The sequence below is a fragment of the Pristiophorus japonicus genome, chromosome 2 (genome assembly GCF_044704955.1).
Source record: "Pristiophorus japonicus isolate sPriJap1 chromosome 2, sPriJap1.hap1, whole genome shotgun sequence".
Taxonomy (NCBI): Eukaryota; Metazoa; Chordata; class Chondrichthyes; family Pristiophoridae; genus Pristiophorus; species Pristiophorus japonicus.
In genome coordinates, this window is record NC_091978.1 from 331,427,657 (window position 1) to 331,452,066 (window position 24,410).

At 43.7% G+C, this 24,410-nt stretch overlaps 1 protein-coding gene across 4 annotated transcripts in view; it reads left to right on the top strand.

Moving 5' to 3' along the window:
* The window catches only part of inpp4b (inositol polyphosphate-4-phosphatase type II B), a 697,459-nt gene that overhangs the window by 35,202 nt on the left and 637,847 nt on the right, over positions 1-24,410 (top strand). For 2 of the 4 annotated variants that reach the window (XM_070872076.1, XM_070872113.1), the window contains exon 2: positions 19,208-19,292. In XM_070872076.1, the coding sequence (XP_070728177.1) occupies positions 19,208-19,292 (85 nt within the window). Of the gene's footprint in view, positions 1-19,206; positions 19,293-24,410 lie in introns of those variants that run through there. The other 2 variants (XM_070872087.1, XM_070872081.1) reach the window with 2 other exon arrangements.

A 24,410-nucleotide genomic window follows, 5' to 3' on the forward strand; every position in this document is an offset into this window, starting at 1 on the left:
TCGGGCACCCGATGGCACCAACCGCCACGAACCTGAAAGAGCAAACTGTGCTAAGGCGCAGCCCCCAGACCCTATCGCCACCAAGGCCATACCCGGAGACGAAGGGTCACCCACAACAGTCCTCTCAAAGGGGACTGGGACCAGTCAGGATCCCAAACCAAACAACGCCCAGGCTAGGGAGTCAGCAGTTCCCTGTGCACTACTAGACAACAGCTCCTCAGGGAGCAGCAGCCACCCAGGGTGCAAAGAAAGGACAGGGAGGTCACAGGCATCTGATGCTAGGAACAACGGCAACAGCCCCAAGAGCAGGCAACTTGAGACAACCGGGTTCCCACTGCCAGCACTGGGCACTGCGCCGCCACTAGACTGCAGGGACACCATCCAGCAGTTCTGAAACTCGTTTGTCCTTACGCACTGGTCACCGATCCCCAGTACGTATCAATAATGTATCTCACCAGCTTAACGTCCTTGTCTCACAACTGAATCACAAATGTAATGCAAACTGGCTTTTCTGGACTTGAATGTATATGAATGCAATGAGCCTCCAGCATAATCTATATGTGGTGGGGGAGAGAATGGAGTGGTCAGGAACACGCACAAACAGCAACCACCAGCACCCTACTGCACTGACCACTCACCCAAGATTGAAACGACCTGCTAAGGGTCAACCAGATAGAGCTAAGCCTGGAGCACAGTCAATGCAGAGGCGATTTGCACTAAAGGCTTGGGGGAGAGTGATGTCATATATCCTACACGGCTACTGTTTGTACTATTACTCGGTGTGCCACCAGAGGGCACAGCAGTGGGTGACTTGTAGGTTACCTGTACAGGTGTGCCTGGCCTAGTATAAAAGGCAGACCACCAGGTGTGATCCTCACTCTGGAGTTATCAGTAAAGGACTAAGGTCACCACAGTGCCTCATGAAGTCATTATCAGAGCATCCAAGGACATAACACGACCCACCCCTTCCCTGCCACACCATTGGTAGCTGTGCTTTCAGTTGCCTAGCCGCCTGCTCTGCAGTTCCCTTCCTCCACCTCTTTGTCTCCCACATCTCCTGAAAACCCTCTTTGACCAAGCTTTTGTTCACCCTTCCTAAATTCTCCTGCTTTGGGTCGGCGTCAATGTTTTTCTGATGATGCCTCTGAGAAGTGCCATGGGATGTTTTTTTCTATGTTAAATATAAATTCATGTTGCTTTTGTTTGAAGCAGGTTGCACACCATTCTCTCATTAACCTCCATTTTGTGATTGCCGTATCTACTTAGGGGCAATGAGCGTCACACCGCAGTTTCACAGTGATGGTGACATCTGAGCAGAGCTCCAGTTTTCTGCGTCTTGCCACTTCCCTCCTTGCTTTCAAAAACCCCTCAAACCCTCCTTTTTAACCATGCCTTCAGTTCTTCATCCTTCCCCATTCTCTGTGCCCACCGTATCCTTTTCCTCCTTTTATAAAATGCAGAGACATTTCCCTGCATGTAAAAAGTAGAAGTCAGAAGGTGGGAAATTATGTTCCACATGGTGCTGAGACCACTGTCGTTCATTCTAAACAATTTGGACTCGGGAGTCAGAAGTACAATTTCTAAATTTGCAGCTGATACCAAATTGGGGCTAAAGTTAATACTAAGGAAGACTGACAAAATATAAGAAGACATTAACAAACTTGCAGAATGGGCGTGTAAATGACACATTAACATCAATATAAAAAAATGTGAGGCGGTACATTTTGGCAGGAGGAATAAGAATGCCACCTACTCCTTGGAAAAGAAGAGCTTAAATGGGGTAGAGATGCAAAGGGATCTAGGGTTAAAGATTCAGAAATCATTAAAAGTAGCAACGCAGATTAACAGCCATAAAAGTGCAAACAAAGCATTGGACTTCGTTTCTAGAGGAATAGAATTCAAATGCAGGGAAATTATGTTCAACTTATATAGAACCTTGCCTAGACCACACTTGGAGTACTGGTCACATTATAAAAATGGAGTCCAGAAAGTACTGGAGAAATGCAAAAAAGATTTCCCAGAATTATACCAGAACTAAGAGGGAACAACTATCAGAGAAGACTGAACAGGCTGGGGCTCCTTTTTTCAAGAAAGGAGAAAACTAAGAGGTGACCTGATAGAGGTCTTTAAAATTATGAAGGTGCTTTATAGGGTAGACGTAGAGAGGATATTTCCACTTGTGGGAGAGTCCAAAACTGTTGGACATAAAAACAAGATAGTTAGTAATAAATCCAATAAGGAATTCAGGAGAAACTTCTTTACTCAGAGAGTGATGAGAATGTGGAACTTAGTCATGCATGGAATGGTTGAGGTGAATAGCATCGATGTATTGAAGGGAAAGCTAGATAAAGTTGATGAGGGAGAAGGGATATGTTGATAGGGTGAAATAAAGTAAGTTGCGGGGAGGCTTGTGTGGAGCATAAAGACTGGCATAGACCATTTGGGTCGAGTGGTCTGTTTCTTTGCTGTAGAATTCTATGTAATATAAGTTGTTGTATTCTCACGAGTCTGGTTTGTGGTACAGGAGACCAAGAAAGTGTAGAGGAGAAAGAGTGAGTCTCACACTTAAATAATAAAGTAAACAAAAACTGCTATTATCGCTATTGAATAAGATATGAAAATGTTCTCACTGACACTTTGACTGATTAAATCCCCATTTTAAGGAGTTTGGGATTTCTTCTTCGGTTAGTTGTGAATGAAAAGGTTTCATACTCGGCCAACATTTTTGCCCTTATTTGAGACTGATGTACCTCTAAGTGTAGCAACTAAATACTTCACAAAGATGTTGACAAGCACATCCCACTAGTGATTATGGAGAGAATAAGTAAGGTTGTGGTAGTTTCTGATGACTCACTAATAATTACTACAAATAGTGCTGTGAATAGAACTGTCACTCAGTACTGTTGCATTTGGAAAACTGACATAATATACTCATGATAATCTATCTTTTTAACATTAATGTGTTGAGATTCCCTCTAATTTAGCACACTACAGCCTTACAATTCTTAAGTTGCTATAAAAGTCAATATCCAATGCATAGTGAGGGACTTCAGGTAGATCTAAGCAAATAAAGCCAAAATATAGGTTTGGCTCAGAGGAAATAATAAATCTTCTTTCTCCTAATGTTAATTATTTTGTACCTCCAAGAGAGTGGGACTGCTTCCAGGCTTCTGAAAATGCTCTCCTATTACCACTCCATAGAAGCTATGAGAAAATGGTTTGAGGTGACACATCTGCTGATGTTTTCGCCATCTCTCTGGGGAAGGGTCTGGATTCTGCTCTGTACCTCCCAGACAATCTCATTAGCTGAAATATGGCTGCTTGCTTTAGGGAGAATTGCAGAACAAGTGCACTGCGCAAGAGGTTAAGTATTTGGTCTGAAATAAACAAGTGGACCGATGGATGACAATTTAATGAATACACAATGAGCCAAGTCAGTGATCTCGAAGTACTTTGCTATACTGAGTTATAGTAACTGAATTAATAGGGTATTTGAACAATTTTTAACAAAACAAATGAAGAAGCTGTAGCAATTACAGAAATGCAAATGAGAAACAATATTGGTCTATAAATGGCCAATAAAAGAAGCTGAGTGATGAATTGAAAATTGAATGTGACTGCACCAGTTCAGTGAAATGGCATAGTAGAATATTACCTTGCTCCTTGTTTGTGTTGCACACAGGTTTCTACATAATTGAAGATGAACACTTAACATTTAATTTTGTATGGCAGATCCTTAGCTAGTTAGAAATCAATGGGATGATATGTATGCATTTATTTGTAAATTAGATTGAAATTAAACCTTATTGGTAAGTTAATGATTTTAATTCCTTCTCTCTTTTTCTTCTGGTCACAGAACCTTGTGTTCACTTATTTTAAGCCATTTGAGTTGTTATGCCATTTATTATTTCCATTAAAAAAAAATATATAAACATTCATCTCAGTTACTGAGGTTCAATTAGGTACATTTATTTTAGACAATCTATATTATCTTGGCTTAAATTTTTCATTCCTTTCAAAGTAAAGATAGACAAAAATATGTATGGCTTAAGAATAACCCAAGGATTGTCGAAGAAAAATAAACTACACACTACACTTCCGTTTTAATTGAAAGGGCTTTGTTAAAAAATATTTGCCAAATTTGATACTGTCTAAAATTATGTGATTAAATAAATTGGGCCAAATCTTGCTGGAGTGTGCCTGTTGGACCTTTTCCTCCACATTTCAACTAGAGTATCATTTGCACCGTAACATGTTGGCAGTACGAGAGCAACGGGGTATCTGGGTGAGCAGCAGACCAACAGTGTATCTCCTTAACCAATGAGATTTAAGGATTGAGAAATAAACAGGAGAGACTGAGAAGGAGGGCAAATTAGTCAAATCAGATACAGAAAAATAAATTGATAGGGAAAGAAAGATTGGATTAACAGAGTGAGAGAGAGAGAAACAGAAAGGAAAAGTAAGAACAAAAACTTAAAATTTGGAATTTTTTTAATCTCAAAGAAGAATTTACTACATGCAAGAATGAGACTCAACAGTTTACATTGTTCTTTTTCTGGGCCAGAGGCATTGATTGGTATTATATTAAGAATTATCACGTTGTTAAAAAGGTACTATTAATTGTGGTGAAAGTGATGGTTGGCCTTTCTGGGTCTTCCCTCTCCTCCTCAAATGAGAGCAGGTTTTTGGAAACACTTTTTCATAAAGACCATGCTATGTTAAACAAATATTAAGTCCTTTATATCACGACTACTTCATCTTTCTTGCTTGATATGAGAGCTGTAGGCATCCACCACTTGCATTTGTTTTTCATAGCTGTATATAGTGTAGTGGTGCTTGGTTAGGGGGAAAAGCAAACCAGTGCGGAGCAGGCACGATGGGCTGTATGGCCTGTTCCTACTCCTACTTCTTAAAACAGCAGCACTTTTCGCTGACCCTTAGTTGCATAAAAAACATAGACTGCTCTCTGGGATGAAAAGGACAGTACTGCAATATTAAACTATCTATGAGTGGATAAGAATGACGATATTGGCTGCAGTATGCTGGGTTGCACCCAGTAAATGTACAAGATAACTTTAAGAGTCAGATGACCTTTCTTTGGTTCTGCTGTGGCAACATGTCAGCAAATCACTTTGGTCTGAGCGATTCTTGTTACCTTTTGTTAGAAGTGTCGACCATTATAACTTATGCACTTGGCTCCTGGAGCAGTGTGTTTGGACAATCAACAAGTGGTGTGCATCGGGTTTATCTTGCAGGGTAAGGATGTTACAATAATGTATGTTTAATAACATTTATGGAGTCTCTGACTTCACTGTCTTTAGGTATGGCTACATTGCCTCCCTACGTTCACAAAGTTCTTATGTCAACTGTGATGAACCAAGAAAATTTTTAGTTTAAATTACTTGAATGGATTTCTATGCCGGATTTACGATGGTCATAATTGGTACTGGTAGAAGAGTTATAAATTGGTGAGAGCTGCATCTGATTTTTACCTTCGTTTACCAAGTGTTTTTTTTCCACCCAGAAATTTCTATTTATTAATGTTAATGAGTTACTGTATAAATTAGAGGAACTCTTCTCGCAGGTGACCATTCTGACCTGTGACAAGTCTCAAATCCATTTTTTTAAATTACTAAATTTATTGTTTGATAGTCAGTAATTGTTGCAATTTTATTTGTATAAAATTATAAAACATCATCATAGGCAGTCCGTCGAAATCGAGGAAGACTTGCTTCCACTCTTAAAAATGTGTTCTCAGGTGGCTGTACAGTCCAATACAGGAATTACAGTCTCTGTCACAGGTGGGGCGGACAGTGGTTGAAGGAACGGGTGGGTGGGGAGCCTGGTTTACCACACGCTCCTTCTGCTGCCTGCGCTTGATTTCTGCATGCTCTCGGCGATGAGACTCTAGGTGCTCAGCGCCCTCCCGGATGCTCTTCCTCCACTTTGGGCAGTCTTGGGCCAGGGATTCCGAGGTGCCGGTGGGGATGTTACACTTTATCAAGGAGGCTTTGAGGGCGTCGTTGAAGCATTTCCTCTGCTCCCCTGGGGCTCGCTTGCCATGTAGGAGTTCCGAGTAGAGCACTTGCTTTGGGAGTCTCATGTCGGGCATGCGGATGATGTGGCCTGCCCAATGGAGCTGGTCAAGTTTGGTCAGTGCTTCAATGCTGGGGATGTTGGCCAGAGCAAAAATACTGATGTTGGTGCCTCTATCCTCCCAGTGGATTTGCAGGATCTTGCGGAGGCAGCGCTGTTGGTACTTCTCCAGCGCTTTGAGGTGTCTGCTGTATATGGTCCATGTCTCTGAGCCATATAGGAGGGCAGGTATCACCACTGCCCTGTAGACCATAAGCTTGGTGCCAGATGTGAGGTCCTGGTCTTCAGTGAGCAAGGGGAACCAATATGGCACCTGGACGGCAGCTCCCTAGGGAGCTCCGCTGACCATCTTCACCCGCGGCCATCCGAGGCCCGCTCTCTCCCAATCTCCCCCCTCGCCCCACCACCTACACCAGGTGCCTGTGAAGCCTACCAGCCGGATCACTGGGTCAGGATGTCAGGAAGAAGCTACGGCCCCTCACGGACCTCTCCGGTTTGAACTCGGTGTCCCTTCGGTCCACCTGGAACCAGTGACTCGGTGTCCTTTAGGTCAGCTCGCCGTCCCTTCGGTCCACCTGAAACCTGGAAAATTATAAAACATTGAGGTATGGAACAAGTTATGTTTTGGCTAGTTATACTACACATTTGAGCATCAATGCAAAGCAATTTCAGCTTCACAATGAAGCATTGTGTTGTGTAACTGAAGCGTGAAAGTGCCCAAATTCAGGTTAGGCAAATGGGGTGAGACCCTCTAAGAACATCAGGTTTGCATTAGCTGTAAGGTCTTTACGGAATTGTTAAAGCTTTATTTTGAATCATTATAATATTAACAGAGAGGCATTGTTGGTGAGTGCTATCCTGTTGCATAATGATGCCCTTGCGTTCTTTCCACTTGTACATTATTTCACCTTTCTCCTGCTGGAAATCTGAAAAAGCATTTCAATAAACAGTTCAATTTGTAACGGACGAAGGTAAGCCAAATGAGGATAAAATTTTCAGGCTTCATTATTTGCGGTTTGCTATCTGAGCATGATTGGTGTAAGATATTTAATATTTTCTCCAATATCTTTTTTTTGCCTAATTCATTTTATATTTTTGAGCACTTGGGAGTTTTAAATGAATGAATTAGAACATAGGAACAGGCCAGTCAGCCCCTCAAGCTCGTTCCATCATTCAGTTATATCCATGGCTGAACTGTACCTTAACTCCATCTATCCACCGTGGTTCCATAACTCTTAGTCCCCTTGCCTAACAAAAATCTACCAATCTCAATTTTGAGATTTTCAATTGACCTGGAGTAAATCTAGGAGTTGTCAGTGATAAACATATTGGCCTGCTTTGCAAGTTAATTAAGCAAATGTTTCAAAAACATCTAAAATGCTTGATCAAATATCAGACTTCATGATTATCATGATGTACTTTTTTTAACTTGTATTTTTAGAAGCCTTTAAGAAAATTGGTATGATCTCACTGTTATGTAAATATTTGCCAAAGACAATGTGCACATTATAACAGTGTGCAATCCCTTCTAGCAAAGGTGGGAGTGACCCCTACATTTCTAAAACACAATTTATGTTGTGTAAAGCGAGTCCTGAACAGTCATTTTTCACTTTTGAAGCGTTGTCAGGGTTTATCTGAAAATGTCGTAATAGTTCAGATGTGTCAGTGAATGAATGCAAATTGCCAGTTTTATGTTGTCAGCTTGATGCCAGGTAGCTGTTGGCACAGGATGATGGATTAATGCTGTTGGTTAGTGAGCTGTCAGTGAAAAATGACTGAGCATTCTTCCATGAGGTGACTGTTAGTACGGCAGACTGTAACAAGGGAGCTCAGTGCCTGTGTAGGCTAATTAAAAGCTCTGATGAAATCCCTACAGAGCCTGGTTTCATTCTTGTTTCTCAATATCCAATCATGCACAATTGTCTCCATTCTTAAGGCATCATGTAAAGAGACAATATGCATGTTTTATGAGCTTGCATAAGCATTGTTTCAGAATCACTACCAATAAAGTTGCTGCAGTATCTTCTTTGATGTCACCGCAGCTGTCTAGCAAAAGTCTTGTGCCGTTAATTCCTAAAGCATTTGAAACCACTTGTGTGTAGGATTTGCAACAGACTTACGAAATATAGATGCTTTTGAAAATTATGTTCCACAAAGATTCGAATACACAAATGTATATATATATATTTAACTGTTAACAAGGTATTGGTTATATCTAGATCATTAGAAAGGATATTATCCATTTGCCTTGCTAGTAAACATGCCATTTGCAATTTCATAAAAGGAAGATAAGTCTTTTTTTGTTGGGCTACTAAGGCTTTTAAAAGGCATTGGGCTCAAATTTCCCCAAGAGTTGCCCCACTTTTTTTGGAGCATGTAGCTTTTTTTGGAGTAAGTTTAAAAATCGCAAATTTCCCCATTTAACTTGCTCCGGTGTAAGTCAGTTAGTTAGATTTTGTTTTAGTTTTGTTTTTTTTCTCCAAAAGGGGGCGTGACCAACTACTTACACCTGGTTTGGCAATAGAAGCAAATTTGGCCAGCTGAAATTTACTCCAAACTAACTTAGGCCAGTGTGTGTGGCCACTTTTGTAGGCACAGAAAAACCTTACCTACATTTAAGAAATCAGTGCAGGTAGCCAGAGATAGGGCAGGGGGGAGGTGAGTTAGAGGATTCAAAAGCTCTAAAGACCTTCACAACATCAGCATAATATTACAACATCTTCAGCATAATAGCTGCACAACATCACCACAAATAATTGAAAGATAAATCAGCTACAGAAAATAGAATAGTCCTACCTTGCCGACTGCAGAACATACCAGCTAACCCTCCCGCCAGGGCTAGGGGCGGCAGGCACGCATGACTCTAGGGGTGAGGGGTTTTTACATTTTGCAGTTGATCCTAAATGTTGCGTGGTCCTAATAGAGGATGATTCAGTTTTGATGCAAAATGTCTTTTATTGTGAATTTTACAGTGCACTTCAACAATACAAACAACAACAACAACATCCACAGCAGGAAAGGAAGTCTGCACCCATCCCTCACCCAAATCTCGGGGAAAGTGCACTTCCTTAAAGGGTCGGTGATGGTGGTGGCGGGGGGGGGGGGGATTGGGAGCCCGGCTTGGCAGGTGCATGGAGTGAAGTGGGAGTGAAATTTGAGTCTCCGGCCTTTGTGCCCTTATTGCAGAAGTCAGCTCCCTCATGGCATCTGCCATCGTCTGCGCACCCTCTGCAATGCCCGCCCTGACTTCTCGTCTTAGTGCAGAGATTTCACCTGATAGTGTGGTGACCTCATTACGCACCCCAGTGATGGCCGCCACGAGTGATCTTGTGAGAGCATTGGTCTCCTCACCCAATGAAAAAACCTGATTTATTTCTGCTGAGGACTGCCTCTCAGGAGAGACTGGTTGGCTTCATCTTTCCCTTGCCGTGGGTCTATCTAGTGGCACCCCTCCAGTGTGAGGTGGGGCACTGGGTGTCCCAAGATGCATTTCCCGACTGCTACTCGGGACCCGCGACCTCGGAAGGTGTGAACCCATGGAAGGTTGCCGAGGAGCTAATGGAGGGTTCTGGCAGTGTGATGCCCTGTGATATGTCATAATCGATATCACTGCCAGCATTCTCCTGAGCACACATTTCCATGGACCCCTCCTCCCCCCACCGGCCAAGTCTGGAGCCTCAGGATCTTGAGGAGTGTCGTCTTCTTCTGCAAAAGACAACACAACAGTCAAATGGTTAGTAGCACAGAAGGGGGCAGGATGGGTGGCACGCATAGCAGGCCAGTCAGCAGGTTGATTTGAAGGGCCACCATGCATTTTAATGACTCACCCTCACCCTCGTGTGTGGGTCCAGCTTATGCAGAGCTTATTCTTTTTCTGCCAGTGCGAGTTAGCAAAGCAGCAACCTTCTCTTCCAGGGGTGTCAGTTGGTGCAGATTTGGCGGACCTCCTCTTGTTCTAGTTCTCTCCCTCTTGTTGTGGGCCAATTTCTTCTACAAAGATGAAAATATTAATTGTCAGACATGGTGCGTTTCTGATGGGTGGGACACATACAGATGCTCACATTTTCCACTGCAATTCAATTTAAAGATGAAGATATTACTTACACTCACTACTTGACCAATGACCTGCCATTTCTTCTTGCACTGGCTTCCAGATCTTGCAGTGTTGACCCCAGCGGAGAATTCTTCGGCAACGAGGTTCCACCTTTTCCTCATTTCCTTGGGGGAGACCTTTGACGGACCACTCTTGCTGATATCCAGCTCCAGCCATTTCTCTTCAATAACCATTACTAATTTCTCCACTTCCTCATGGAGGAAATTCTCGGTTCTTCTTGCACGCTCTTGCGCCATTCGTCTATTGGACCCAAACGCAGGTAATGTTCAAAGATCACACTTACACTTCTCTTACACCTATCCAGCACTCCTTTCCACTCCCTCAGCCACACAAAAATCAATATTCAGACCTCACCTTTATATATGCTCCATAGCCACTTATTCTGAGGACGCTCTCCCTTTAATTGGCTGATTGCCAAGCTTCCTACGACACTGCGCATGCATGCAGACTGAAACAGTCATGCATGCCCCTGCCGGCACTGCACGACACGCTGGGCCCAAGCCCCGCCCCCCCCCCTGCCGGCCGCATTTTGCCGCTTTTTCTCCTCCAGGAAGTTGGCGCACCACATCGTGATAAGCCGCTCTAAGCGGCTGGGGAAATTTGGGGCCTTTGTAAGCAAGCACCTGCTTCGTATGCAACTAAGTGTTGGACTGCAAACCTGCTGCAAGATTTTACAATGGCCTACACCTGCTCCTATTTCTTATGTTCTTAAAACATTTTGATGGGTCTAAGTGATGACATTATCATAGAGGCTCAATGAATAGTATAATTACAAAGATAATGACACTATTCCCAGTTCACCTCCATAGCTGTTTCTAACAAGTTGGACAGTTGCACAAAGAGAAAATATTGGAAATACACAGTCGGTCAGAAGATACCTGAAAGAGAAAAGGCCGGTTAACTTTCAGGTAGCACAATTCAGTTCTCATGAAGGATCCCAATTGGAGCATTACATTAAATTTCTCTCTCAGTCAATGACTGACTTGCTGTGTATTTCTCCTTTTTGTTTGACATTTTTAGCCTTCTACTAATCTCTTGAGCATTTCTAACGTATTAGTGAGCCCCAACTCATCATTTCCTCAATGGGATTACAATGCCACTTTAAAATTGTATCTCCACCCCCAATTTTGCTCGTTGTCAGAAAAATCTGTGCTTATTTGTTTGAAAATTGTAAAATCCCTTTCAGAGACATGTTGAAAGACTGGGAGGAAGTGATGACAGTACTCCAGTAATTTTCCTCGACAGAAATAAAATGTTAATTTGTGAAAAGAATAAGGTGCATTAAGGAGTGCTGTATAGGTTGAACGTTGATGGCTATTAACTTCAACCTGTAGCTCTACAAGCTAACAAAAAGGGTATTACCCTTTTAATGTTTTTTTAAGCCAACAGGGTGATAATGTGTAATTGTGAAATAAATTAGGTGAAGAAAGGGTTTAAGTAGGACATAGAAATCTCAGCAGGGATCAAAACCAATCATAAATGCTATCAGCAGCTTGCTTTTTAATGTTTTCATGACATATGAAGAGAAATCTACAGCCTTGTTAACAGCTATTCCATCTGTAATAATTTCATCTCCTGTCCCTATGGACTTATTGTAATATTTCTTTTTATTTTAAATTCTATATGCTATGGTAGTCATCCTATTTATAAATTAGGTGATTAATATTTATGAGGTTCAACTTGTAATATTTTAAGAACTATGAATAACCAACTGGAATCTCCACCAAATGACATTCTCCATGTAGAGATGGGTCAATTTGTAGACAACCTAAATTCTGACCAATCCAAATACTTCAGATGCATATAGTTTACATTTTGTTAAATATCTGACTATCAGGCATGAAAAACATATCAAATTGTACAGCAGTTTTGCCAATTTTCAGAAGCATTTGCAAGCTGCTGTTGCATTCCTATTTTCGTGTTTCAGGTGATTATCGATGCTGAAATTGGGAATATAATTCAGGAGTTGGGTTCTAATTTGAAACCTGAGCGCACAAAAGCCATGACAGTAATGACAGTAGTATATCTCCAGTACGGTGCAAAACCATACATTAAGGGCTGGATTTTTGGCTCAACGCGTCCCGTTTAGCACCTGGGTGGGACGCAAAAACTATTTTTTGGTCGCAAAATGGGGACGCACAACATTTTGCGCCCGGGTGGAACTTTTGGCAGTGGTTTTACGGCGACACTAAAACTTAGCGCCCGACTGATGTTTTCAGCATTTGGTTGATGTCAATCGTCGTGCAACATTGCGCTTGCACCCTGGGCGGAACTTTCGAGCATATCGTTCGATTTAGTGTCCGCCCGGGAACCCGCCAGCAAAAAACAGTCGCACCCAGGGTGCACCTGGGGCTAATGGCGCCATCTTTAAAACGGAGGATACGTTTTAAATCTTATGCTGTTTTGTAAGGATATCAAATTGTTCAAGTTCATAAAAATGTAGAAGCTTACTACAGTACTGATCTTTTTTTCTGTAACTCAAAACCTGAGTATATCTTTGGCATTTGGAAGGAATAGTGTCACTCTTGACCTTGCTTTAGTGACTAATGATATGTTGTTACAAATGCATTTTCTGTTCTGAGCAAACATTTTCTTGTGTTTATGTCAAACTGATGTTGCTCAGTTCATTGTCATTACTGGGCTACTTTCTTTTCTTCAAAGCCAATTATAATGGCCCACCACTGTCCTGGTTGAGATCAGCAAACTTCGCGCCGGCAAGTGGGTTAAGCCTGAGACCTTTATGATCTGTAGATCCATTTTTAACGTTCCATTTTCTTCATCTAATGAAAGTGAGTGGAGGGGTAGGGAAAGGCACAGCCAGATGAAGTCTGTTCTCACTCACCATCCATACATGTGCAATTTCTAGAATGTTCATTAAACCACCTGTCATTGTCTTGGGACATAAGCCAATTATATAGTGGTCATTGCTGACTTGACGAATTCACTATCAAAAAGGATTGGGAAAAGAAGGCTGCTTTTTTTCATAGTGAAGTTTTATGTCAGTTTATAGTTCGTTGTAAAGGACATTTAAAGATATTTTAAAAGATGAGGGCTATACTATGTCAGCTATTATTCCTGGCTGCTATATTTATATGGTGTTGAGCTGCAAGAAGGCTTATTGATGAACATTTTGAACGTAATCGAAGAGGTCGCAGACCTATGGAGAGGAGGCCTTGCCCCAACGAGTTTACAGGGAACAGCATTCATACCTGCAGCTACCTGAGGCACAGTGCGTTAGAAGGCTGCGCTTCCAAAAAGAAGTGCTGACAGAAATATGCCAGCTCATAAATGCAGGCCTACAGCCTACCAGCGGTAACAGGACTGCACTGCCCATCGAGGTGAAGGTGACTGCGGCACTTGCCTTCTATGTCTCCGGCTCCGTTCAGGCATCAGCAGGGAACGTATGCTCCATCTCGCAGCATGCTACACATTGCAGCATTCCCCAGGTGACTACTGCACTGTACACACACAGGATGGACTTCCTAAACTTCCCAATGACCAGGGAGGCCCAGTATGAGAGGGCTGTAGGTTTTGAACGATTTGCTGGCTTCCCCAAGGTTCAGGGTGCCATTGACTGTACACACATCGCCCTGCGAGCACCTTTACACAATCGTCTGCAACCATACTCAGCGCATCATGACAGTCAATGCCCAATATCCAGGAAGCACCCATGATGCTTTCATCTTGCGTGCGAGCACTGTCTCAGGCCTGTTCCAGCATCAACCACAAGGCAGGAGCTGGATGCGGGAGGACAAGGGTTACATCTTCGCCACCTGGCTCATGATCCCCCCTCCAGAACCCTCAGACAGAAGCCGAGCATCGCTATAATGAGAGCCATGCATCAATCGACTTCATTGTGATGTACTGCATGCTACACAACTTAGCCATCATGAGGGCACAAGATTTGCCAATGGGAATTCCAGGACCACCTCAGGAAAGGTGGGGAGGAGGAGGAGGAGGAGGATGAAGAGGAGGAGCCTGGTGAGGAACCCATGCCACCTCCGTCACAACCACAGGGGAGGCATCGTGAAAACTTCGCCGCTGCAAACTCCTTACGCCGACAGCTCATAATTGAATGCTTTGCTTGAAGAGTGAACGGCATGTTTGACCATTGCCTGGCCACTCTATCCCACCATGTTGACTATTCCCCCTCTTATTCTGCAAATGGGACATTACACAGGAATGGTTAAGGTAAACAACAGAGTTAATGAAAAATTTCAACTTCTAGAATTTTGTAAAAGTTGAAACATTGGAAACTTTAATAAACATTGAGAACTTTTATAACTTTATATTAACATCATTTGAAAACTTTTAAAACATTAATAAAATAACAACATAAACACAACAACCCCTGCCCCAACGTCTTTTAGCACCGGGTGTTCCCCCCACCCCCGCTTACCCTTACCCCTAGTCCCCTCCCTTGCCTGCTCCCCCTACCCAAAGTGTCAAGAGTTCGTGCAGCAAGGTGACCAGAGTCCTGCTGTATTGGGGAAAGAGACATTGGAGACGTTGCCTAGGGATGCACTGGAGAAGCTCGGGGTATGGAAGGCCTGGCTTCTGACTGGTGACCTCTTGCCCGGCGTCGCCAGTCACAGATGGTGTGGGTCTGGGTGTGACACTGGCGACTCCAGTGTCACTGGTGGAGGCCATCAGTAACGTGTGGGCACTGATGGCCTCTCAGGTTTCATGGCTCGCATCGACACTCTGCAACCCTACCTCCATAATCATCACACTGAGCTTCTCGATGCTCACAGGCATCCGATCCAAAACATCAAGGAGCTGTCTGGTGAGCTGGACGCTCTCCCTGGACAGTCCCACCATGTCCAGTTCTGCGTCTGTCTGTCTGTCAGCCTTAGGTCATGACAAATTGTCCATAGAACATGGCAAAGATTCTGACATGCCTCGAGAGTGCAAAGAGTGCTGATTGAACCACTACCTATTCAAGAAAAAGTCAAGCAAACAATGAAATACGCCCATTTGCAGCAAACATTTCACTGTTTTCACCATCACTTCAAGCATTTTTGTTATCTCTTTATAAAGATTCTGCTAAAACACAAACAAGTTATTGAAAATATTTTTCAAAGTCCTTGCAGTAGCAAAGTTGGTTCCTCGCAGGATCCGACCATATTCTGCTAAAAATAACATTTATAATGTAATCAACATAACAAAATATCAGCAATTGTGAGGTGCGGCAAATTTGCACATTACGCCTTGTTCTTGTATTTCCCACTTTCTGCTGTCAGAGGCCACAGGCAATCTCTCTGCCCTGCCTTTCTTCCTCCAACCCCCAAAATGGAAATGCTCCTAGCTCAGAATGCATCCCAGAACACAGGCCCTCCTGCAAGCACCCAAATTTCTCCTTCCCTTGAGTGCTCACAGAACCTAGGTCCAGAAATTTACGGTCCCAGGAAGGACCGTTACTGCCCATTTGCGGTGGCCATTTGTCAAAATTAAATGGCCTCTGCTTTGGGCTCAACTGACCGCCCCGACATAGATTCGGCCCGGGAGGTTTTGCAGCATTGTGGGCCACCGCCGACTCTCATGGCGGTGTGGAACTTGCGGCAGTAGTGACGCGGTAAAAGTGCGCACCACTGCCGCTCCGTCCCCGGCCCCATTTTCACCGTTAAGAAGCCGGGCCTTTAGCTGACTGTGCCACCGCCAGCTTTTAGGGTTGGTGAACAGTGGCAGAGATTTCGGAGCTGGTTTAGCTTGACGACAGCAGCTGAATCGGCAGCAGAGAAGTCCACTAAGAGATCATCCTCTGGGGGAGCTCCGCGAGCTCCCGGACCCAGCTCTGTATTGCTCAGCAATAAGTCCAGGAACCTCTTCAATGGACCGGAGGAGTTCAGCACAGAATCCGCAGTCAAGGGGAGGGGGCGGGAGAGCGAAGGTGAGTGAGTGAGAGAGATGGAAGGGAGCAAAAGAGAGAAATAGAGAAATAGGAATAGAGAAAGAGAAAAGGGGAAAAAAGAACTAGAGCGAGAGAGAGAAATAGAGATCACGAGATTCACAGAGAAAAAAACTGAAATCTCAATCCAGGGGCTCAGACTGGAAACGTCGCCCCAGTTCAGCATTCCATGCAGTAACAAATGGGAATCTGTTCAATCTCCGCCGCCTCCAGGCTAGATCCAAGGTTGTCCCATCCTCTCTCATCAAACTACAGTACGCAGATGATACTTGCGCCTACGTACACTCGGAGGCAAAAATCCAAGCCATCGACAACACCTTCACCGAGGTGTATGAAGGCATGGGCCTTACACTAAACATCTGTAAGACAAAGGTCCTGTACCAACCTGACCTTGCCACACAGCACTGCCCCCCGATCATCAAAATCCACAGCTCGGCCTTGGACAACGTGGACTATTTTCCATACCTCGGGAGTCTACTATCAGCAAGGGCAGACATCTATGACTGGGTCCAACACCACCTCCAGAGTGTCAGCGCAGCCTTTGGTCGCCTGAGGAAGAGAATGTTTAAAGATCATGACCTCAAATCTAGCACCAAACTTATGGTCTACAGGGCAGTAGTGATACCTGCCCTCCTATATGGCTGAGACGTGGACTATATACAGCAAACACCTCAAAGCGCTGGAGAAGTACCACTAGCGCTGCCTCCGCAAGATCCTGCAAATCCACTGGGAGGATAGATGCACCAACGTCAGTGTCCTTGCCCAGGCCAACATTCCCAGCATCGAAGCGCTGACCACACTCGACCAGCTCCGTTGGGCGGGCCACATCGTCCACATGCCTGACACAAGACTCCATAAGCAAGTGCTCTACTCGGAACTCCTTCACGGCAAGTGAGCCGCAGGTGGGCAGAGGAAACGCTTCCAGGACACCCTCAAAGCCTTCTTGATAAAGTGTAACATCCCCACCGACAACTGGGAATCCCTGGCCCAAGACTGCCCAAAGTGGAGGTAGAGCATCCGGAAGGGTGCTGAGCACCTCAAATCTCATTGCCGAGAGCATGAAGAAACTAAGTGTAGACAGTGGAAGGAGCTGAAGGAGGTACAAAATTCACAAGAACCACCCCCCCGCCCCCCCCCCCCCCCCCCCCACAGTGTTTGGGCTCATTCGAAAGGAAATTTAATTTGGGACTTTCTAACAAAGTTTGGAACCCTAAAGTGCTTATGGAAGAAACCACGAACTTTAATAGAATTTTAGATTTTAAAAGACAAATTCAAGGCTGTGGGCGGGCCTAAGGAACTAGCAGGAGACATTCTGATTAAGTGAGGTTACCTGGGTGTGAGGACTAAGTTAACCTGTCTGGAGGAATGAGACATTAACATCACAAAATTACCCAGAGATAGCTACCCATCAACATGGGTCTGGAAAACCATTTCAGCATATACATCACAAAGAAGCCCAATCCAGCCTGTATGCGAAAACGAAGCACAAAAGGACATTGCAATTACCACACTAATATTTTCCATCAGGAAACAGTTTTCGAACATCAGCCCACCTGAGACATATTATCTTTTAACAAGCCTGCCAAATTATTACAAAGAAGAACCAAGCCCGCCAAATTCAAACAAAGGATTTTGAACTGATTTGGTGCCAAGATTAGAACCACTGAAATCGTATAACTGGCCTCTGTTTTCAACAGAGGTTAGGTTGCTAAGTAGCTACAAGATTGCTACTACCTCATCAAGACAAGGAGAGAAACCAACGCAAATGTTGTAAACTAACTTCTCCAGCCTCGAAGTCCTGAAGTCCTGAAGGAAGGAAGAACATCATCCTCGCGGCAGCAACCGACCACAGTCAACGTGGTATCAACGGAAAAACCACTGCAATCGACCAAACTCGAACAAAACTCCAACGGGGAAAAACCGAAGAATCAAAGTTTCCACTCTACAATCTAATCCTGACCAACCAACGGGTAAAACATTACCTAACAGACTGTAGAAACCTATTTGTAGCCAAAGAAAACGGGTACTTACCCCACAGATCCAAAACGCACCTTACCGCATCAGCGGACTCAACTCAACTGAAGATTGCACAGCAAGATGTCTTCTCCGACGTTCGGGGTATGGCAAGCAGACCCTACCGCTTCCAGCGAACCCCGAAACCACGATCTACCGTTAACTGTCAAAAGGATTGGTAAGCATAGTCCCTGCCTGTCCCGGAGTCCAACCTAGCTAAAATTAGGTATTGGGAGGTATAATTTTACTGTAACCCCCTTTGAATGCCTAGTGTCTGGTTTTTTATTAGAATGATAAGTTTGACCTTGTACCTTTCCTTGTATTGTCCCTTATTGTAAGTTTTGCCTTGTATTTTCTCACTAGATTAATAAGCTTGTATTTCCTTGACTGTAATAAAAAAAACAAAGTTCTTTTGCATCAAACCAGTGTCCTTTGCACTTTTGTCACACCCCTCAAATAAATCCAGAGTCTAGAATCCAAGGGAGTGGGAGCGATTTGAACCGCTCAAGTTGGTCAGAAGTGAACCTGACCCCCTCATAGAGACCACCCTCCTTACAGAGCGTGCGGCAAACCAAGCTTCCCACCCACCTTTTCATTCAATGACTGTCTGTCCCACTTGTGACAGAGACTGTAATTCCCACATTGGACTGTGCAGCCACCTAAGAACTCAGTTTTAGAGTGGAAGCAAGTCTTCCTCGATTTCGAGGGACTACCTATGATGATGATGATGATGTTTATAATTTGTTTCATTGGAATTGGTGATGTATCTGTAAATTTAAATCTACAATGTTAAGAATTTGTTTTATTTCTTGCACAGATTTGTTTTATTTCTTGCACAGATAGTGTCCTTTATTGAGTTTTATTATGAACTGCAGCTGAGTGCCTTGGAACAATAATTAACAATTGAGTGTTGTCTGTAGACTTTGCCCTCTCACAGGCTTTTCCTAATCCCAGAGGTTAATTCATTACAAGAAAGGTGGAACATTTCAACGGCTGCTACACATTATCAATGGACACTTATGCAGGAGTTGGTGGAGCTGTTCTGATTTCTAATTTCTCTCATTCATCTTCTGCAGGCATCAGATCCTGCTGAGGTGATAGTCCTGGAGCGATGTTACATCGTGGAGTGCAAAGATAACAGGAGCTCAGCATTAACTATCAGTGAGTATTGACCTGACACATATTCGATTCTGGGTCATTCCAACTTGACTTTTTGTGCCATGAAACAATTTCAAAGTGTTTTGATTATATCTGGATATCAATTTTTTTTCAATTTAAAGAAAACACAAAAGAAATTGATTTGATGAATGTGTCCTAGTAACACGTTTTGTGTTGAAGAGTTGTAATTATTGGTAAAAGTTTGTTGGCTATCTTTTTGTTACCAATTTAGTTGAAAAACTAGAATCTAGTTCATGAATATAATTGAAACCCTATGTTGAAGGTATATATTTTTGAGCCTTATATAATGTAGCTTAAAATCTGCTAGCCTCTGGTTGTTTTAGAGCAAAGTTTAATCTTTTTTTTTGAAGTACAGGGTATTAACCTAATCTACTGGTCTTACAAGTGGCCAAATGTTTCAAATTTTTGAAACATAATTTTAAAGAGAAATGAAAGCGGACAGATAGATATATGCCTGAAGTGCAATAAGAATTGCTGAGTTATCGCCTCAGTCAGTAAATTTTTGTACTGAGATTTACAGAGCAATTCCTAAGCTGTACTGAATTCCCTGCTCTCAGTCTTGGTGGTGGTGAGGATGCTGCAACTGGCTTCTGCTCCCTTGAGCTATGGAAAGAAAAAACAATCAGCCAGGCTTGCTGTTGGCAGTTGTGCAGTTACTGATGGGGCGAGGGTAGGATTGGGTTCCTAATATCCTTCATGTAGAATGACTTGCTAGTGTTTATTGTCACATGACAAAAGGCTGCTGCATGAAACTGCACCTGAGCATGTTTCAATGCTTTTGGAGAGGAGTGACAATATTGGAGAGAAAAAGGCAGTGAAGGAGCACCTAACTGGAACACCACAGGCACAAATGAATGTGTTCCTTTTACATAACTAAGAATATGAAGGCCAACATCAATGCAATAGTGATCATAATTCAGTACGATTTAGGGTAGTTAACAAAAAGAACAAAGGGGGACCATGAATAACATTTCTCAATTGGGGTAAAGCCAGTTTTGCTGAGCTGAGATGGGATTTGGCCAAAGTGGACTGGAAATGGCTACTCGATGGTAAATCAGTATCCGACATTGGGAGACATTCAAGGCGGAGATCCTGAGGGTACAGAGCAAGTACCTTCCCTTTTTAAAAAAAAAAGGGTGGGGCTAACAAATCTAGAGCCCCCTGGATGTCAAGGGACATACAGGGTAAGATAAAGAAAAAAGGGAAGTGTATGACAGATACCAGGAACTCAACACTGCAGAAACTCTAGAGGAGTATAAGAAGTGCAGAGGTGCAATTAAAAAAGATATCGGGAAAGCAAAGAGAGAGCATGAAAGAATGTTGGCAAGTAAAATCAGGGAAAATTTAAAGATGTTTTATAAATGTTGTGTATCTGTAAAGCATGCACTCCCATGTTCTGCCACCAGGGAGCTCATCCTCTGAAGTCCCAAGGGATCCCAGCATCCCTTGGGAGCACTGTATATAAACCGGCTCTTCAGGCCTGTTCCTCACTCTGGAGTGTTTTATTAAAGACTGAGGTCACTGTTACTTTAACCTCCCTGTGTGCAGTCTCATCTGTGTTAGGAACACAATAATAAATATATTAAGAGCAAGAGGACAACTAGAGAAAATGTGAGGCCTATTAGAGACCATAAAGGAACACTGTGTGTGGAGGCGGAAGACAGGGTAGGGTTCTTAATGAATATTTTGCATCCGTTTTCACAAAAGAGAGGGGCGATGCAGACTTTGCAATGAAGGAGGAGGCGTGTGTAATATTAGACAAGATAAACATAGTGAGAGAGGAAGTATTAAGGGGCTTAGCAGCTTCGAAAGTGGATAAATCCCCATGCCCGGATGTAATGTATCCCGGGCTGTTATGAGAAGCAGAAGAGGAAATAGCAGAGGCTTTGACCATTTTCGAATCCTCTCTGGCTACAGGTGCGGTGCCAGAGGATTGGAGGACTGCTAATGTTGTACCTTTGTTTAAAAAGGGAGAAAGTGATAGACTGAGTAATTACAGGTCAGTCAGCCTAACCTCAGTGGTGGGAAAATTATGGGAAAAATTCCTGAGGGACGGGATAAATCTTCATTTGGAAAGACATGGATTAATCAAGGACCGTCAGCATGGATTTGTCAAAGGAAGGTCGTGTCTGACTAACTTGGTTGAATTTTTTGAGGAGGTAACCAGGAGGGCTGATGAGGGAAGTGCATATGATGTAGTGTATTTGGATTTTAGCAAAGCTTTTGATAAGGTCCCATATGAGACTGAACACAAAAGTAATAGTCCATGGGATCCAGGGCAAAGTGGCAAGTTGGTTCTAAAATTGGCTCGGATGCAGGAAGCAAAGAGTAATGGGTGTTTTTGTGACTGGAAGGCTGTATGCAGTGGGGTTCCACAGGGCTCAGTGCTGGGTACCTTGCTTTTTGTTGCATATATCAATGACTTGGACTTTAAATGTTGGGAATATGATTAAGAAGTTTGCAGATGACATTAAACTAGGCTATGTGGTTGATAATGAAGAAGAAAGCTGCGGACTGCAGGGAGATATCAATGAACTGGTCAGGTGGGCAGAACAGTGGCAAATGGAATTCAATCCAGAGGAGTGTGAGGTAATGCATTTGGAGAGGTCTAGCAAGGGAATACACATTAAATGGTATGACACTGAAAAGTGTAGAGGAAGAAAGGGACCTTGGAGTGCAGGTCCACAGATCCCTGAAGGTAGTAGGCCAGGTAGATAAGGTGGTTAAGAAGGCATGTGGAATACTTGCCTTTTATAAGTCGAGGCATGGAATACAAGAGCAAGTAGATTATGCTTGAACTGTATAAAACACTGGTTAGGTTGCAGCTGGAATACTGCGTGCAGTTCTGGTCACCACATTACAGGAAAGATGCGATTGCACTGGGAAGGGTGCAGAGGAAATTTACATTTACAAGAATGTTGCCTGGACTGGAAAATGTTGGCTATGAGGAAAGATTGGCGATGCTGGGTCTGTTTTCTTTGGAACAGAGGAGGCTAAGGGGAGACCTGTGAGGTGTATAAAATGATGAGAGGCCTGGATAGAGTGGCTAGGAAGGACCTGTTTCCCTTAGCAGAGGGGTCAACAACCAGGGGGCATAAATTTAAAGTAATTGGGGAGAAAAGTTCTTCACCCAGAGGGTGGTGGGGGTCTAGGAACTCACTGCCTGGAAGGGTGGTAGAGGCAGAAACCCTCACCACATTTAAAAGATCCTTGGATGTGCACTTAAAGTGTCGTAACCTACAGTGCTACGGACCAAGAGCTGGAAAGTGGGATTTGGCTGGATAGCTCTTAGTTGGCTGTCAGCGACATGATGGGCCGAAATGGCCTCCTTCTGTGCTGTAAATTTCTATGCTTCTAAAAGAAAACAGTTTTCACATCACATCTTGTACATTCTGGATTTGACAATTTTTTTTGTTCTCTTGATAGTGAACTGAAATCAGTTTAGTGCAATCCCTTAGTGCCAGGCCTTTGTGCTTGTTTACCTATTTTCATATGAGGTTGTTCCCCTGCAGGTGGAGCTTGGATCATCTATTGAGAGCACTTGAGATGGCCATGGTGGGCGACCTCGAGCAGCTGTGGTTGTTGAGGGCCTGGCTGCAGACTACTGTGTGTCATTATTGGGGCAGTCCAGGCCACCTGGCTGTGTGGAAGCAACGAGGGAACTGGTTTAGAGGCTGGCAGGGGAGTTGACATACAGTCATCTTGAGAGAGGACAGCATGAGCCTCTCCCATGGAGCCAATACTACTGTCATGATGCTGCACCTCTGCACTCCCATTGCTCTGCATGAGAACAGAGTGAAGGAGTGTAATGGTGCTCTGGAACCCCCTATCCATTCTCTCCACACTCGTATCCATGCTCTCCTTCATTGATTCAAAGCCTGAGCAGATGCTAGACCCCAGAGCCACGATAGTAGCAGTCTGAGCTTGCAGCAAAGTTGGCAGAGCTGTCACAAGAAGCTCCATCATTGTGGGCCCCACTGCAGTGTTCATAGAGTTGAAAAAATATTCCATGGTTATCTGCATGATTTTAATGCTGTGCTTGATAACCCCAGACAAGTGAGAGCTGGATGCTCTGTGCAATTGTGCGCAAGCTCACTGCCGCGCTGTTAAGTGCATGGATATTCCTGGGCTATAATGATCAGTCTTTTTATGTAGCCTTTGCCCTTGAGGTTTTCATTTGTGCCTTCTGCAGCAGGGTGAGTCTGCGAGTTTTCCCTCGGGAAAGCTACTTCCTGAGCTGTCCTAATTCCTTGCACATCCTCCTGCATAATCGTGCTCTGAGTCTCCCAGTACAGACCAGTCTAGCCTGTCTTGTAAAGAATGTGTTGTGCCAATCTCTGAGCGGATGCTTGCTAGGCTACAACTTAGCGACACTGTGTTTTCGTTGGTGCTGCCTTCCTCCAGCTCCTTGACCCCTGTCATTCTACAATTATTTGCACTGAAAGGGAAGAGAGAGCCAAGGATTAGCATTCAGTGAAAGCAGCTGCACTTCGTCATGCATAGTGTGCCAGGGTGAGATTTCAAGTAGAAGGACAGACTGTAATATGGTCAAGAATCCTGCAGGATGCAGCCTTCAGCCTCAGCATTTGTCACACCCCATGATCACCATGAAGTCCTCCTTGACTAGGGAGAGGCCGTTAATGGACACTCTTCCTCTTTTTGTTCACACTGGCTCTGCAAGAAAGAACGGAGAGTTTTATTGGCAGCCTAGTGAGATGCTTTGAGGATGTGCATGTCCAGTAGAATAGTGGTGAAGAGTGGCGGAGATCTGCGGACGTGAAGGAAGTAATACTGAAGAAAGTGGCAGGTACAGATTGTTTAATTAGGAGGTGCGAGGTTGAGTGAAGAGTGCTGGTAATTGGGGCGAACAGCTTGAGTGCTGGGGCTACAGGTCGTGTAGGCTTAAGCAGAGAGTAATGAAAGATCTGAGTTAGAAGCCTTATCATAGCAACTCTGGTTAGGTCATTAAACTTCTTCCGGCATTATAGCCAGGTCTGTAGTGTCTCCTGGCGCGGACTTGTTTGGCCACTGTTGTTTGGTTGGAATCGTCCACCAACAAAAATTTCCTGGAATCCTATCCTTCATCGCTAATGTGATATA